The sequence below is a fragment of the Leptopilina heterotoma genome, unplaced genomic scaffold (genome assembly GCF_015476425.1).
Source record: "Leptopilina heterotoma isolate Lh14 unplaced genomic scaffold, ASM1547642v1 Lhet_212, whole genome shotgun sequence".
NCBI lineage: Eukaryota > Metazoa > Arthropoda > Insecta > Hymenoptera > Figitidae > Leptopilina > Leptopilina heterotoma.
In genome coordinates, this window is record NW_025110930.1 from 2,201,017 (window position 1) to 2,217,675 (window position 16,659).

A 16,659-nucleotide genomic window follows, 5' to 3' on the forward strand; every position below is an offset into this window, starting at 1 on the left:
CTGTATGGTGCAAGAAAATGAAAATACTTACGCAGTACTTGCAGGTACTTAACACTAAGTAACTAAGAAGAAGAAGCAGAAGAAGGTTTTACCGGGATTGTACTTCCCATATAATACTGTTACAGTTAGACAAAGCTTCAGTTGCCGACTTGTCGCAAAGAACGTAACTTCGCAACATTAAATTAATTTCCAATTAATCAAAAACTTATCAATTTTCATATAATTATCCGTATTCATTTCACATTCAGAAAATCGAAAAATTGTAAATGTCGAAAAAATTACTAATTCATACATGAAGAAATTAATTAGTTTTCATTTTCTACTTCTTCATTTGTATTTAATTTTAAATTAAAATTGCAAATTTTTTCCCCAATATTTATAAATTAAAAATTTCTTTTTGGAGTAATTTAAATGCATTGCAGTATTATTACAAAATTGTGACTTATATTAGACATACTACAATTTCAGTTTTAGTAATATTTACCAGGACATTTATTAAGATTAGTATTATTTTAAAACAATGGTTTTAAAATTATTTTCAAATGAATTAAAATAATTTGAAATAATTTAAAATAATTTGTAATAATTTAAAATAATTTGAAAAAATTAAAAATAATTTTAAATAATTTAGAATAATTTGAAATAATTTAAAATAATTAATATTATTTTTAAATAACAACAAATAATTAAATAGAATCTTCGAAAAAATAGAAAGCAGTGAAGTGAAAAATAATTCGGTTCCTATAATGGAATTTCGATGTGTTTTGAAATGAAATCGTTTCTTTTGACAAGTAAAGAAAAAATTGGTGTGTAAGATTAAAATTGAAGTTTAAAATCCAAATGTGCTCGTCGAAGAGGATTACCTCCTTCTATTACGATCTTCGAGAACGATGAGGTCGATGAAAAGCGGGAAATTTCGCAGCAGGATAAGCGCAATAATTTTTGTATTTCTGATTTCTATCGGGACATTACATGGTCAGGGTTTTACGTTTAACAATCAACTGGCAGTTATTGCAAACGGTAAATTATAATTATGACGAAAAATATAATGCATTAATTTTTCCAAGCATATAGTCAAATTTCATTGAAAATCGAAATAAATATAATTATTTTCATTTTAACTGATCTTATGCACTTTCCATTTAAATTTTGTAATTACAATTTTCACAAGTCTATGTAGTTTTTAAATTTAAATTTTTCTCTGAATCAATTATTATTTTTCATAATTTTACAAAAGTTTTTCAAAAATTCAATTGTTTGAAACTGTAAGTTATAATAAACAATTGAAACTGTGTTTTTATGGTTTTTGTTTTTTAAAAAAAGTTATTAAGGAGAATTATTGAAAATATGTAACAGAAAATATTGAAATAATTGATATTTAAAAGAGGATAATAAAAAAAGTTTTAAAATTAGTTTTTGCATAATATATTTAAACAATTTTTGAAAAATAATAGATTTTTTAATTATACATTTTATTTAATCTATTTATTTAGTAATTATATATTATATGAAAAATTTCCAAGTAGTTAAAGTTTAGTAACATTTTGTTGAAAATAATTAAAGTTTTTGAACTAATTTTTGGAAAACATTTTTAAAAATCAAGTCTTTGAAGAATTTTTATTAAAATAAAATTATGAAAATTTATATGATTTCTCCAAAATTTTAATAATAAAACTGAAAATAATTTTTACAATTAAAGAAACTAATAAATTTTTTGAAGATTTTGAATTAAAAAATTTTTAAATGATTATTTTCCCTAAAATTTTAATGTACCTAATTTTTTTGTAGATATGTGAATTTTTGAAAATATGTAGGTAATAATTGAAAGTATTGAAAATATTTGAATTTTTTAAACTAATTTTTAGAAAATATTGTTAAAAATTAAGTCTTTGAAGAATTTTAATTAAAATTATGAAAATTTATATGATTTCTCCAAAATTTTAATAATAAAACTGAAAATAATTTTTACAATTAAAGAAACTAATCAATTTTTTGCAGATTTTTAATTAGAAATTTTGAAAATGATTATTTTCCCCAAAATTTTAATGTACCTAATTTTTTTGTAGATATGTGAATTTTTGAAAATATGTAATTGAAAATATTGAAAACAATAGAATTTTAAAAATTTTTAATGAAAAAATTTGGAGAATAATTTTTTTTAAAAACTGTTTTAATAAAATTTTGTGTAGCTAATTTTAATTTATTTTCATTTGAAGATCTTTTATTCGAATTTTTGGAAATTCAATTATTTTCAGACTGTGCATTTAAAATTCCTCACAAATTTTAATCAAATACTTAAAAAAAATGAATTGTTTTCAATAAAATGTTCCAATTCAGCTGAAAAAGTTCTATAGAATTTCTACATGAATTCTATTAAATTTTAGTGATTTTTAATTAGAAAGAATATAAATTTCGTAAAATAATTTTTGTAAACACTATATTATTGTATGATTATATTAAATTCGATGAATTATATAAATTTAAATGATTTAAACAATTTTTGCCTAAAATTTGTCATTGAAATCAAATGTGAAAAATTTTACAATAACTTAAATTGAAAAAAATTATTTTACAATAGGTAACTTAAATTAAAAAAAATTATTTTACTAAATTTATATTTTTTCCAATTAAAAATCACTAAAATTTTGTAAAAAAAATAGAAATTTTATAGAACTTTTTAGCTGGGAAAATTTTAATTATTTGAAAACTTTTTAATTATGTTCCTAAAGCTCTAAACGTTTAGATGAACAAAATTTATTTATTTCTTCTTCAAATTCAATTTCTATTACAGTAATTTTGTACCACTACTAAAAAAACTGATTATAAATGTTTTGCAATATTTAGAAGAAAAAAGGCCTACATAGAAAAAGATGCTACTGAAAAGAATATTATATTTTTAATTTGACTGAAACTTTCGCTTTCAATTATGTTTATATTGTAATAAAGTTTGTTAAACTTGCACTTAAATTTCACTTTAGATTGTTATACAAGAGTGGCAATTGGTTCTCGATTACCGGAAACTAATACTACTACCGTTCCGGTAACAACTGTTGCTGATTGTGAAGATGCTTGTTCAAATAATAGGACTATATGCAAAGCCATTAGTTTTGGGTATGTTTTCTTTATCCTACGAAACTGAAGTTGCCAATTGTCGACGTAAAAAGAGATTTTTTTGTCCAAGAAGCAAATAATTTTTCATTAAAAAAAATTAATCACTATTCCTATGATCTGAAAGTTTAAATGAGTATTTAAAAAAAACTATCAAAATCCGTTAAAAAACGTAAGTTGTAAACTTTTTTGAATAGTAAATTGTAGATTCTGACCACTGTGTGAACGGGACAAACAATAATTTAATTTCGTCGACGTAAACGTTGGTAACTTTAGTTTCATTCTCTTTAAGAAAAATTAATCAGCAATTTTCAATTTCTTATTTAATTTTCCATAATTGTGTTAGAATCGGAGTGAGAGGCAACGCAACATGTGTCTTAGGTAACGATGTTCCAAATTCAAGTATTCTATTATCAGACGAAGACTACGATGTTTACGTCAGAACCCAGAAGACACCTTTCTGCGAAGCTGATCGCCTCTTCAGTCTCAGCAGTGGTGGAAGTATGCAAATGCCCAACATCACGACTACAGTCATGCCGGACATCAATTTTATGAACAATCCACTTCCGCTGCAACCAATCGGCATTTTTCAATCAACAAGACCCACTGGTTCCCGACGCACCGGAAGTACAATCAATCAAAAATGGTTCCCCACCAACGATGACGACTTTCGATCTTACGACATCGAACGCAACAAGAATCAAAAAGACTCCCACGAAAAGACTCCCCAACACCATCATCATCATCACCACCACAACAACAACAACAACAACTATCATCAATACGACAAAATCAACGATTCAGACGAAAAAGAACCTGGCTTCTTCGACAAATTCGACTACGGCTCTCTATTCGGTCACAAAACCGAAACAATCCTCGAATCATCAAAAGGAACTTCCGAAGAATCCGGATTCGGAAATTTCTACATCAACAAGAATCTCTACCCCACCGATTTATCCGATTCTCAAAAACCAGTTGTTCATCAAACCTACTTGACAATTTCTGGAAGTAGCAAAACAGGAGGAACCTCAGGAGGAACTAAGGGTTATGATTTCGATAAATCATTCTACGCCTCTGACGAGAATCCACTGACGAAATCTTATGGATTTGTAATTGATCATAATTTACACAATACAGGATATTCTGGAACGAATACGGAGGGTTCGAGTCGTCGAACAGGTGTGGATCTTAAACCAGTTTCAATTTTCGAATTGTATGGCGTGGATAAGGGGAAAACGTGGAAGGATAGATCCAACGATAACGGATCAAGGTTTAAATTAGATTCAAATAATGGTCACAGAAGTCGGGAACCTTCAACACATACTCATAGAGTAACAGAAAATGATAGCTTCCGACAGAATGCACGGTCACCATCAGGCACTTCCGCTTCCAAAAATCCACCGGAACGAAGTTATTCTCATTATAACTCGGGTGGCAATGACAGAACACGTGGAAATAGTGTCCCTAAAAGTAAGTTAATGAGCTTTTTTGTTAACGCTATTTATGCATTCATTCGTTTTTGTAATATTAGTGTCACACGTATATTTCAAAATAAAACTCCTTGCTCTCAATTTCATGCTCGACATTAGTTTCGACTATTGTTGAATTCAATTAGTAGTACAAAAACCATATAAATAATTAGATTAAACGTATCATGTTTATAAATTTAAATTAGAATTTTAATTTTTTATTTTTTAATATAAAGAACTATTTTAAGATCGAACATCAATTTGATTGAAATTTTCATTTTGTATAGCTGATTATTTAAAACATTGACTTGTCCATCCACAAATTTACTAATTCAGGGAAAATTCATAATTAACAATTAATAATAGATATTATTAATTTTAGAAATTTTAATAAAATTTTTCAGAAGAATTTAATTATTTTCATAAATAATAAAATTCTTCCGAGACATTCTATTATTTTCATAAATAATAATATTTTTCCCAAGAATTTAATTATTTTCATGAAAGCAATAAAAATGTCCAGAGGAATTCAATTATTTTTAGTAGAATTTTATTAAAATGTTTCGTAAAAACTGAATTATTTTTAAAAATGTTAACAAAATTCTTCGTAGAAATTCAATTAAATCAAAAAATGTTTCTACAATATTTTTCATAGAATTTCAATCATTATTAAAAATTTTGATAAAACTCTTTATAATAATTCAATTATTTTCAATTTAATTTTAACGAAATTCCTCAAAAGAATTCAATTATTATTTAAAAAAATTTAAGAAAAATTCTTCGACAGAATTCAATTACTTTCATAAATAATAAAATACTTCGCAAGAAATGAATTATTCTCATAAATAATAAGATTCTCCGGAAGAATACAATTATTTTTATAAATAATAAAATTCTTCGGAGGAATTCAATTATTTTGAATACAATCTTAATAAAATGTCTCGCATGAATTTAATTATTTTTAAGAATTTTAACAAAATTCCAAAAATCTCTATATAAAATTTCAATTATTTTCAAAAAGTTTAAAAAAATTCTTCATAAAAATTCAGTTATTTCCAATACAATTTTAAATAAAATTGCTTGAAAGAATTTATTTATTTTCAAAAATGTTAACAAAACTCTTCACGGAAATTCAATATTACGTAAAAAAAATTTAATACAATTTTTCATAGAATTTAAAATTATTATTAAAAATTTTGATAAAATTCTTCATGACAATTCAATTATTTTCAATTCAATTTAATACAATTGATCAAAAGAATTTAATTACTTTCAAAAATTTAAGAAAAATTCTTCTCGAGAATTCAATTATTTTCATAAATAATAAAATTCTTCAAGAGAATGCAATTATTTTTACAAATAATAAAATTCTTCAAAGTCATTTAATTTTTTTCATAAAAAATAAAATTCTCCGGAAGAATGCAATTATTTTTATCTTAATAAAATATCTCGTAAGAAGATATTTTTAATAAAATTCTTCATAAAAATTAAATTATTCTTAATACAATTATTTTCATAAACAATAAAATTTTTCGGAGGAGTTCAATTACTTTTAACACAATTTTAATAAAATTTTTTGTGAGAATTCAATCAATTATTTAAAAAAAATTGTAACAAAATTCCTCAAAGAAATTTTAATTATTTCACAAAATTTTAATAACATTCTGCATAGAATTTGAATTATTTTCAAAAATTTTAAGAAAATTCTTTATTACAATACAGTTACTTTCAATACTATTTTAATAAAATTGCTCGAAAGAATTTTCGAAAATTTAAATAAAATTTTTCGGAGGAATTCAATTATTTTTAATACTATTTTAATAAAATTTCTCGTGAGATTTCAATTATTTAAAAAAAAATTTCAACAAAATCCCTCGCAGAAATTGAATTATTTCATAAAATTTCAATAAAATTGAATTTTATTTTTTTTATGTTTTGAATTTATATTTTAAAAGTTTTGAAAGTACAAATGAACGAAACTTTTTGTTAAAATACTTTTAAATTATAATTAAAGTTAACCATTTTCTTATAGTGAAGCGTTAAATTTTTAATTAAAAAAAAAAAGTTAAAAGAAGTACTAAATATCATCATTTGACAATCAACAAATTTTGAAATGAAAGAAATATATTTTATTAGAAATATTTTCAAAAAACTACTGATTACAATAAAAATGAAAAACTTAAATTTACATTTAGAATCTTTACATAATTAATTTTGTTGATAGTGACACAAAATTATTGTAATAAAATTTTAATTTGAAGAAGAAGCAAATAAATTTTGCTCATTTGAAAGTTCAGAACTTTACGATTATTTCACTTAAATGTTCAAAACTTAAAGAACATCGGACTTTTACATATTTTGCCAAATATAATGCAAAATAAAAAATATAAATATTCTAATATAAATATATTATATAAATATTATATAAATATTTATGAAAATATAAAAATTCTGGCTTTTAAAAATTCGACTCATTTAAAATTCGGTTAAAACTTAAAAATGAGATTTCTGCTAAATTAAAAATAGATTAAATTACATTTTTTTTTATGAAAAGATGATGACACTTAGAAAAGGAAAATCTTTTATTAAAGCAAAAAGAAAGTCTTAATTTCAGATGCAATATTTTTGAGATGGATTTTTGCTGATTTAAAACTGTTAAGGAGTAATTTTATGACTAAATGTTCCTTAACAAATATTTCAATAAATAAAAAAAAATTTCGGGTTAAATTAAGTCCGAAAGCTAAAAATTTGCCTCAATGAAAATTTTCTTCAATGAAATTCAGTGCAATGATTATTCTAAAGAATGAAAACTACGGTGTAATCATAAGCCTCACTTTTATTATTTACAAAGTAAAAATTGCTCCAACTTTCACTATAAAATCAACTCTCAAAATTGTAATAATTTCCAAAAATGCGCAAAAATTCGAGAATAGTTTAAATTCTCCCATAAAACTATAGCAATAAAAATGACTTGATTCGTATAAGTTCTGAACGAACAGTTTATTTGCCACAAAAGAAAAATTATTTGGTGCATGTAAATAAATTACATTGACATCTAAATTCATTGTATACACACGTATATGGGAATCAATTGGAATGAAAATATTTAGTTGCTCGCGTTTATCGGAGTACATCAATCTGTGATTAACAAATGCAACGGCATTGACACGGATTTTAAGCACTGTGCGAATTAACTCACTGCAATCATCAGTTTCCGGTGTGTGTACTCGCACACACGCCACACAATACCTTCATCTACACCTGCCGTAAACCCTTAACACAAAAGTCCATGTCTTTTTTTTTATAACAATAACCACGGAGAAAATTAGTTCCGCAAAATCCACCCTCGATTAAAATTCAAAAAACATATTATTTTAAATAAAAAAATTTTTAGCTTTTGTTTAGAAGCTTTTTCTCTACTTGGCAAATTCATTTTCTGATTAAAATCACTTTGTTGCCGACTTTTTATGCTTTTGAAAATGGCAAGGAATGCAAAAATTCATATATTCATATTTCTCATAAAGTTCTCGGTTTTGTCTTATGTAAAAGCATATCTATCTTTGAGGATAATCTTTAGGTGGTAGCTTTAGGAAAAATATATAATTTAAACAAATTATATAAATTTGCAACCTTCATTTTATATATGAATCGTAAAAAGAAGTTATTTTATGAATTCATAACAGACTTTTAACACCTGAGACGTGTAATTAAAAGCATACAGAGGAAACGCGGCGTTTTCGGGCGTAAAGAAGTTGACGTTTAGACGGAAACTGGGCTTCCTGAAATAATTAACCAAACAATTGTGACCCTGATGAATCTTCAAGGACATAGATGCGCTCCCTTCTAAAATGATGTCACCCAAGAAACCTTGTGTGATCATTATTAGTTTTGCCTTATTTTTGCATACTTTTTTTTTATCATAAAAATATAATTTTATTATGAAACGCGCCTTTTTTTTCTCTTGCGGAAAAACCTCATCTTGGTTTCCTCCGGTTAAATCTCATATCTACAATCATACACTCATAGTTTTTCTAAGGATGTCAAATTCAGACAGAAATATTCCTCACAAATTATGCTCGAACCAGAGAAAGTATTTAAATATACTGGACTTTACGGACCAAAAATTAAAAATTATGGACCAATTAGTGACAAAAATATAACAAATCCGAGTCAAAAAAGAGAACATTTTACTTAAAACTATAAATTAAATTTTTCATAACTATAAAACATGAAGAAATCGATAACTCCGAGTTCGGAGTGTTTCGACTCGGAGTTATCGATTTCTTCATGTTTTATAGTAATTAACGATGACCGTAGTCATAAATAATTAGTTTATAATATAATTTAAAAATATTGTTACTGTAACTTCCTTTGAATTCAATTCAAATTCAAGTAGTAAAATTTCTCAAAAAAATTCAATTATTTAAAAAAAATTGTATAATAAAATTCGTTGCAAGAATTCAATTATTTTCATAAATAATAAATCGATTATTCGGAAATTCATTTGTAAATCAATTTTTAAATTCGAAAATTTCACAAATATTCAATTATTTAAATTCAAAAATAAAGAATTTATTAAATCATTGAATATTTCATAAAATTGAATTCTCATAATGAATTTTATCAACGAATTTTTAAATCATTGATAATTCTTTTGGCAAATTTTAATTAGCGTCACTCTTTTAAAAAATAATAACATTTTTCGAGAAATTCGATTAAAATTGTATTAAAAATAAATAAAATTCTGCAATGAGTTTTATTATTCATGAAAATAATTTAATTTTTGTAAAAAATTTTTATTATTTATGAAAATAATGAAATTATTGCGAAGAAATTTATAATAAATTTGAAAATAATTGAATTCCTGCTTAAAATTTTTTATCATTTATGAAAATAAGTAAATTTTTGCGTAGAATTTTATCAACAATTTTTTTTAAATAATTCAATTCTTTAGGAAAAGTTTATTAAAAATAAAAATTTTATAAATAATTGAGTTGAAGAAGAATTTTGAAAATAATAGAAATTTTGCCGAGAATTTTATCAAAAATTTTTGAAAATAATTGAATTTCAAAGAAGAATTTTATTATAATTTTTAAAAATAATTAAGTTTTTTAAACAAATTTTATTAAAATTAAGTCCCTGTAAAACATTTTTATTATTTATGAAAATAATTGAATTATTATAAAGAAATTTATTAAAAGTTTGTAAATAATTGAAATCTTGGGTAAAATTTGTATCATTTATTTTATTAAAAATAGAAATTTTATAAATAAACTGAATTAAAGTTTTTGAAAATAATTGAAATTTTACCAAAAATTTTATCAACATTTTTTTAAATAATTGAATTTTGGAGAAGAATTTTATTCCAATTTTTAAAAATAATGGAATTTTTGAAACAAATTTTATTAAAATTTTCAAAAATAATTAAATTCTTACCAATTTTTTTCCAACAAAACAAAAATAATTGAATCCCTGTAAAACTTTTATATTATTTATGAAAATAATTGAATTTTTGTAAAAAAATGTTATTATTTATGAAAGTAATAAAATTTTTACGAAGAAAATGAAAAATTTGTAATTGAATTCCTGAGTAAAATTTTTATCATTTATGAAAATAAGTAAATGTTTGCGTAGAATTTTATCAAAATTTTTTTTAAATAATGAAATTCTTTAGGAAAATTTTATAAATAATTGAATTCAAGAAGATTTTTGAGAATAATTGAAATTTTGCCGAGAATTTTATCAAAATTTTTGAAAATAATTAAATTTCGAAGAATTATTATTAAAATTATTAGAATAATTATTAAAATTTTCAAAAATAATAAATTGAATTCTTACGAATTTTTTTCAAAACATTTTATGAAATTTGTGTTTGAAAATAATTAAATTCCTGAAAAATTTTATATTATTTATGAAAAGATCTGAATTATTGTAAAGAAATTTATAAATTTATAATTTATAAATAATTGAATTCTTGTAAAATTTTTATTAAAATAGTAGATAATTTTGGAAAATAATTGAATTTTGGAGAAGAATTTTATTGTTTATAAGGATAATTGAAATTTTGATGAGAATTAAAAAAAATTTTGAAAACCTTTCTGAATTTTTGTAAAGAATTTTATTACTTTTGGAAATAATTGAATTTTTGCAATTACTTTCAATTTCTCAAAAATTCTCCAAATTATATCGTACAATTTACGAACTTTTCTTGCTTTTTCAATCAAATTACGAACATTACGGAACTTTTTAAAAAAAAAAAAAACGCCTTTTACAAACTTCAATTTACCAAAGTTTTTGGTTTAATTTGTAAAATCATTACATGACCAATCAACCATTTTATTAAATGCCTATAAAGATCAAATACTGCTTTTTTACAACTTATTGTCTGGTGTGCTTCTTTCTCATAAGATGTATCGATAAGAATAAATTCATTTTTCTTTCAGTTTCATGAAAAAGAAAATTAAACGATCCCTTCGCGCTCGTTGCACTTTGTGTGTAATAATTATTACATTGATGTACTTGCGTGCAGCAGCACAAATAGAAAAAAAAGAATAAATAATAGAGGTGTCATAGTAATGATCGCGTTACGTTAAACCCCTCCTTATTATTACGCGCTGGTCCTCCCACTAATCCTACGGAAACATTCACTTTTCTATAAAACGCCCCGCGCTTCCAACAATTTCATTATTTTTGTCTCATTTTTTTCCCTGCACGCATCATTCCCAAAAAAAAATACACACACAAAATTATGGAAAATGCCGGTTTTTACGCGCAAAAAATGGAATTTAAAATAAACGTGCCCTGAAATTTTTACCATGAAAAATAAGTGTTTAAATATGTGTATTTTTTCATCGTGTAGAGGGAAAAGAAATTATTTTTTTTAAATTGAAGAAAACTGTAGCTTTTTGAAATAATTTAGAGATAAATTTTTCAATGACATGAATTTAGTTGAAGTGAAATTATTGGTAATGCGGTGATAGTGAATTTTTTTTTCGAAAAGATCGTTTTAAAGTGATTTGTACAAAAATGTGGAAAAGTGAGAAAAAATTGTTAGTGCCACTATGGCTCTTTCTCATTTTGGGGCAAATTATTCTTCGCTATTCAGAGGCCACATCACTCGCTACAATACAGGAGCCACATATCTTTTGTTTAAGTAAGAAACAGAAAAGAATATCACACAAAAAATATTATTTACTTTTAAAGAAACACTTATTGTTTGGGAAAATTATTCAAAAATAATTAAAACTATTTTCAAAATGAATTTACTATAAAAACAATAAATGAAGGTTTATAGAAATATTTTATTTTTAAATTAATTTTTAAATTAAACATCAGGAAACTTTTTAAACAGATTATTATTATTATTTTATTATTTATTACTATTGTTGTTTTAAGATGTTTCTTTAAAAAATAGAGAATCAAAAAAAATTTCTGAATATTTTTTCATACAAAAGATTATAAAGATTTACCAAGAAAAATATTTTATCTTTTAAAATGTTGATCGTAAACATTGTAAACTTTTCCGGAATATTTATACAGATTAAAGTATAATAATTAATCAGATATTGTGTTATTAAATAATTTTAGAAACAATTTAAACTACTTTAAGAAATTTTTTTTGAACATAAATAGTTTCAAAAAATTACTAACTGGAATAAAAATTAAAAACATAAATATTGAACAATTTGAAACTTTACAAATTATATTTTTAATATTGTATTTAAATTTTTTTTATTTTAATATTTTTAATATTTTTACAATAAGACGTAAAGTTGAAAAAAATAAATAAACAAAATTTTCAAAACATTATGTCTCAAGTTTCGAACCTTGAAATGAAAGACAATATTTTTATTATACTTTAGTTCTTTATAATTAATTAAATTTTTCATAATTATAAAAAATACCTATAAAAAATATTTTGTATCCTATTAATAAATATAGAAAATGAAAAAATTAATTTTTACTAAATAAATGTCTTATAATATTATTTATTTCTGTCTATGAATTTTTTTTTGTACATTTGAATATTTAAATATTTAGGTAAATTTGTACTTAAATATACTTCAAATTTTTTAAAAAATTTCTTTTATACAAACTTTAAAAATAGTAAAAATTTTAGACCCTTTTAACAAAAGACAGAACTGTAACTGAGATATTTAGGATTAAATTTTTAAATAATTTTTAATTCAAATTTATTAATAGTCGAATTAAAACAAAAAAATATTACGAAACTGTTAAGCGGTCCAATTTTTAAGATTTCTCGTCTAACAATATAAATCAATTTTTTAAAACAATTTATACTATTGTTGTATTGAAATAAAATTATTAGTTTACCTAAACAGATTTAAGAAAATCATTTTTTTATAATTTTTATCGTTTATGGTATTGTTTATTGTTATTGTTTATCGTAAAATAAAACCAGAATGTAACTGGGACCTCTAAAGTACTTAAAATTCAAAAAATTTTTTACATCGAGAAAAAATAATTCGTAACAGAAAAATATTCCCTAAATAAAAATAGTAAAAATAGTAAATAAAAATTCAAAGTTAAGAATGCATAATAATTCATTCATACATGAATTTTAAATTAGATGAAGAAATTGAGCCAGCATCATAAATTAATTAAATTATGTTTATTATGTGCACCCACAGCTTGTTATCGAAAAATACCAGGGAAAAAGGTCGCTGAAGTTCACATAAGAAATACACTAGAATGCGAGAGATTGGAAGACTGTCGACAGGAGTGTGAAATGCAAAAAACTGTTCTCTGCGAGGGTTTCAGTTATAGGTAAGCAAACATTAAACATTATTTTCCATTGTGTTCTTCATAAAACATAATTTTCAATATACATGAAAAAGAAAGCATTGAAAGTTATTTTATTTTCATAAAAACAATTTTCTAATTGTTTCCTATACACTACTTCCACCAGCTATTTCCCTTTTGTCGTTCTATCTTGTTCTATCAAAAGGGACGCATATCTATTATGAAAATGTGTTACAATATTTAGAACCTTATTTCCTCACTTTGCCCTTCGTCTCGCACTAATGATTAAAATTCCCCTCTGTTTTTCATTTTCACCTTTACTATTCAGTATTTTAGAAAAAAAAGTAGGCAATTAGACCAATTACACAATCTTTTTTAACTCTGACACAAAAGGTGTAAATTCGATTTATGGTAACGGGTACTTCCTTCCTTACTTCCTTACCTAAAATATAAACCACTTAGGGGAAAATATATGAAGTAAGTTTTACTACTTATAAAGTAAAAAATAATTAATTTTATGCTCCAAATATTACTAATGTAAAATTATTTTTTACCACAAGTGAATTTTTAAACAGAGTTGCCACAAAAATTTATTTTTGTTTTACCCTTACTTTTCCCTGTCTCCCAGACAAAATTTTCATTTTTTTCCTGACCCTTAAGAATATTCTGATGCACTTCAAAAATTATTAGATACTCAAAAAAAATTTCTATTACATTTATTTACAAATTTCTGTAGTTGTAAAATTATTCTAAAATATCAATAACTTCTTTTTTAAATATAAATATTTAGGTAATCATTATTATTTTTCTATAGGAATTAAAATTTTCAAATTCAAACCTTCTGAAATTCAATAACTTATGAAAATTTTTTATAAAACATAATTCAAATTTTCAAAAATTTTAAATTAAATTTTTTTAATACCTACATTTTTTTAATCATAATAAATTCTTTCGAGAATTCAATTATTTAAATACAAAAACACGGAGAAAAATAGATTATACAATTAGGAATTTAGAAAATAAGATCATACTGAATATAATCTTATTAATACCCTTTATAAGCTATTTACAACCTTTTAATCTTTTAGAATTATTTCTGGTATTTACAATGGATTATACATTTTATAATCCAAAATCGAATCAAATTATAATTGTAAATTATAACTATACGGGTAAAGGTGCTACTACTTAAAAAATGAAATAAAATTTTCTATTCTTCAAGATTGTCCCTGCTCAGTCCCTACTAGAACTCTGGTAATTTTCAGATGACTAGAATTGTTAAATTTGGTAGAAATAAATTTTTATTTTCGTTTTTACTAAATTTTGATTGTCTGATAGCGTTCGGGTGAGGGTGCTACTACTAAAAAATTAAAATAAAATTCTCTATTCTTTAGGATTGTGTAGGGCTTAGTCCCTACTAGAATTCTGGTAATTTTCAGATGAATAGAATTGTTAAATTTGGAAGAAATAAATTTTTATTTTCGTTTTTACCAAATTTTGATTGTCTGATGGCGTTCGGGTGAGGGTGCTACTACTAAAAAATTAAAATAAAATTCTCTATTCTTTAGGATTGTGTAGGGCTTAGTCCCTACTAGAATTCTGGTAATTTTCAGATGAATAGAATTGTTAAATTTGGTAGAAATAAATTTTTATTTTCGTTTTTACTAAATTTTGATTGTCTGATGGCGTTCGGGTGAGGGTGCTACTACTAAAAAATTGAAATTAAATTTTCTATTTCTCAGGATTGTGTAGGGCTCAGTCCCTACTAGAACTCTGGTAATTTTCAGATGAATAGAATTGTTAAATTTGGAAGAAATAAATTTTTATTTTCGTTTTTACCAAATTTTGATTGTCTGATGGCGTTCGGGTGAGGGTGCTACTACTAAAAAATTAAAATAAAATTCTCTATTCTTTAGGATTGTGTAGGGCTTAGTCCCTACTAGAATTCTGGTAATTTTCAGATGAATAGAATTGTTAAATTTGGAAGAAATAAATTTTTATTTTCGTTTTTACCAAATTTTGATTGTCTGATGGCGTTCGGGTGAGGGTGCTACTACTAAAAAATTAAAATAAAATTCTCTATTCTTTAGGATTGTGTAGGGCTTAGTCCCTACTAGAATTCTGGTAATTTTCAGATGAATAGAATTGTTAAATTTGGAAGAAATAAATTTTTATTTTCGTTTTTACCAAATTTTGATTGTCTGATGGCGTTCGGGTGAGGGTGCTACTACTTAAAAATTTTAATAAAATTCTCTATTCTTTAGGATTGTGTAGGGCTCAGTCCCTACTAGAACTCTGGTAATTTTCAGATGAATAGAATTGTTAAATTTGGAAAAAATAAATTTTTATTTTCGTTTTTACCAAATTTTGTTTGTCTGATGGCGTTCGGGTGAGGGTGCTACTACTAAAAAATTAAAATAAAATTCTCTATTCTTTAGGATTGTGTAGGGCTTAGTCCCTACTAGAATTCTGGTAATTTTCAGATGAATAGAATTGTTAAATTTGGAAGAAATAAATTTTTATTTTCGTTTTTACCAAATTTTGATTGTCTGATGGCGTTCGGGTGAGGGTGCTACTACTTAAAAATTTTAATAAAATTCTCTATTCTTTAGGATTGTGTAGGGCTCAGTCCCTACTAGAACTCTGGTAATTTTCAGATGAATAGAATTGTTAAATTTGGAAAAAATAAATTTTTATTTTCGTTTTTACCAAATTTTGTTTGTCTGATGGCGTTCGGGTGAGGGTGCTACTACTAAAAAATTAAAATAAAATTCTCTATTCTTTAGGATTGTGTAGGGCTTAGTCCCTACTAGAATTCTGGTAATTTTCAGATGAATAGAATTGTTAAATTTGGAAGAAATAAATTTTTATTTTCGTTTTTACCAAATTTTGATTGTCTGATGGCGTTCGGGTGAGGGTGCTACTACTAAAAAATTAAAATAAAATTCTCTATTCTTTAGGATTGTGTAGGGCTTAGTCCCTACTAGAATTCTGGTAATTTTCAGATGAATAGAATTGTTAAATTTGGAAGAAATAAATTTTTATTTTCGTTTTTACCAAATTTTGATTGTCTGATGGCGTTCGGGTGAGGGTGCTACTACTAAAAAATTAAAATAAAATTCTCTATTCTTTAGGATTGTGTAGGGCTTAGTCCCTACTAGAATTCTGGTAATTTTCAGATGAATAGAATTGTTAAATTTGGAAGAAATAAATTTTTATTTTCGTTTTTACCAAATTTTGATTGTCTGATGGCGTTCGGGTGAGGGTGCTAACTACTTAAAAAATTTAATAAATTCTCTATTCTTTAGGATGTGTAGGG

The 16,659-nt window shown here is 24.0% G+C and overlaps 1 protein-coding gene across 1 annotated transcript; it reads left to right on the forward strand.

Annotated features, from left to right (window-relative positions):
- Positions 1-789: 789 nt before the first annotated feature.
- On the forward strand, positions 790-13,364 carry LOC122501610 (uncharacterized membrane protein DDB_G0293934-like; the record flags this gene model as incomplete). Its single annotated transcript, XM_043611212.1, is given in 4 exon segments — positions 790-1,020; positions 2,979-3,111; positions 3,455-4,578; positions 13,229-13,364. Coding segments are annotated over 4 exon segments (1,523 nt in total), but the record flags the coding sequence as incomplete, so codon positions are not given.
- Between the last annotated feature and the right edge of the window lie 3,295 nt (positions 13,365-16,659).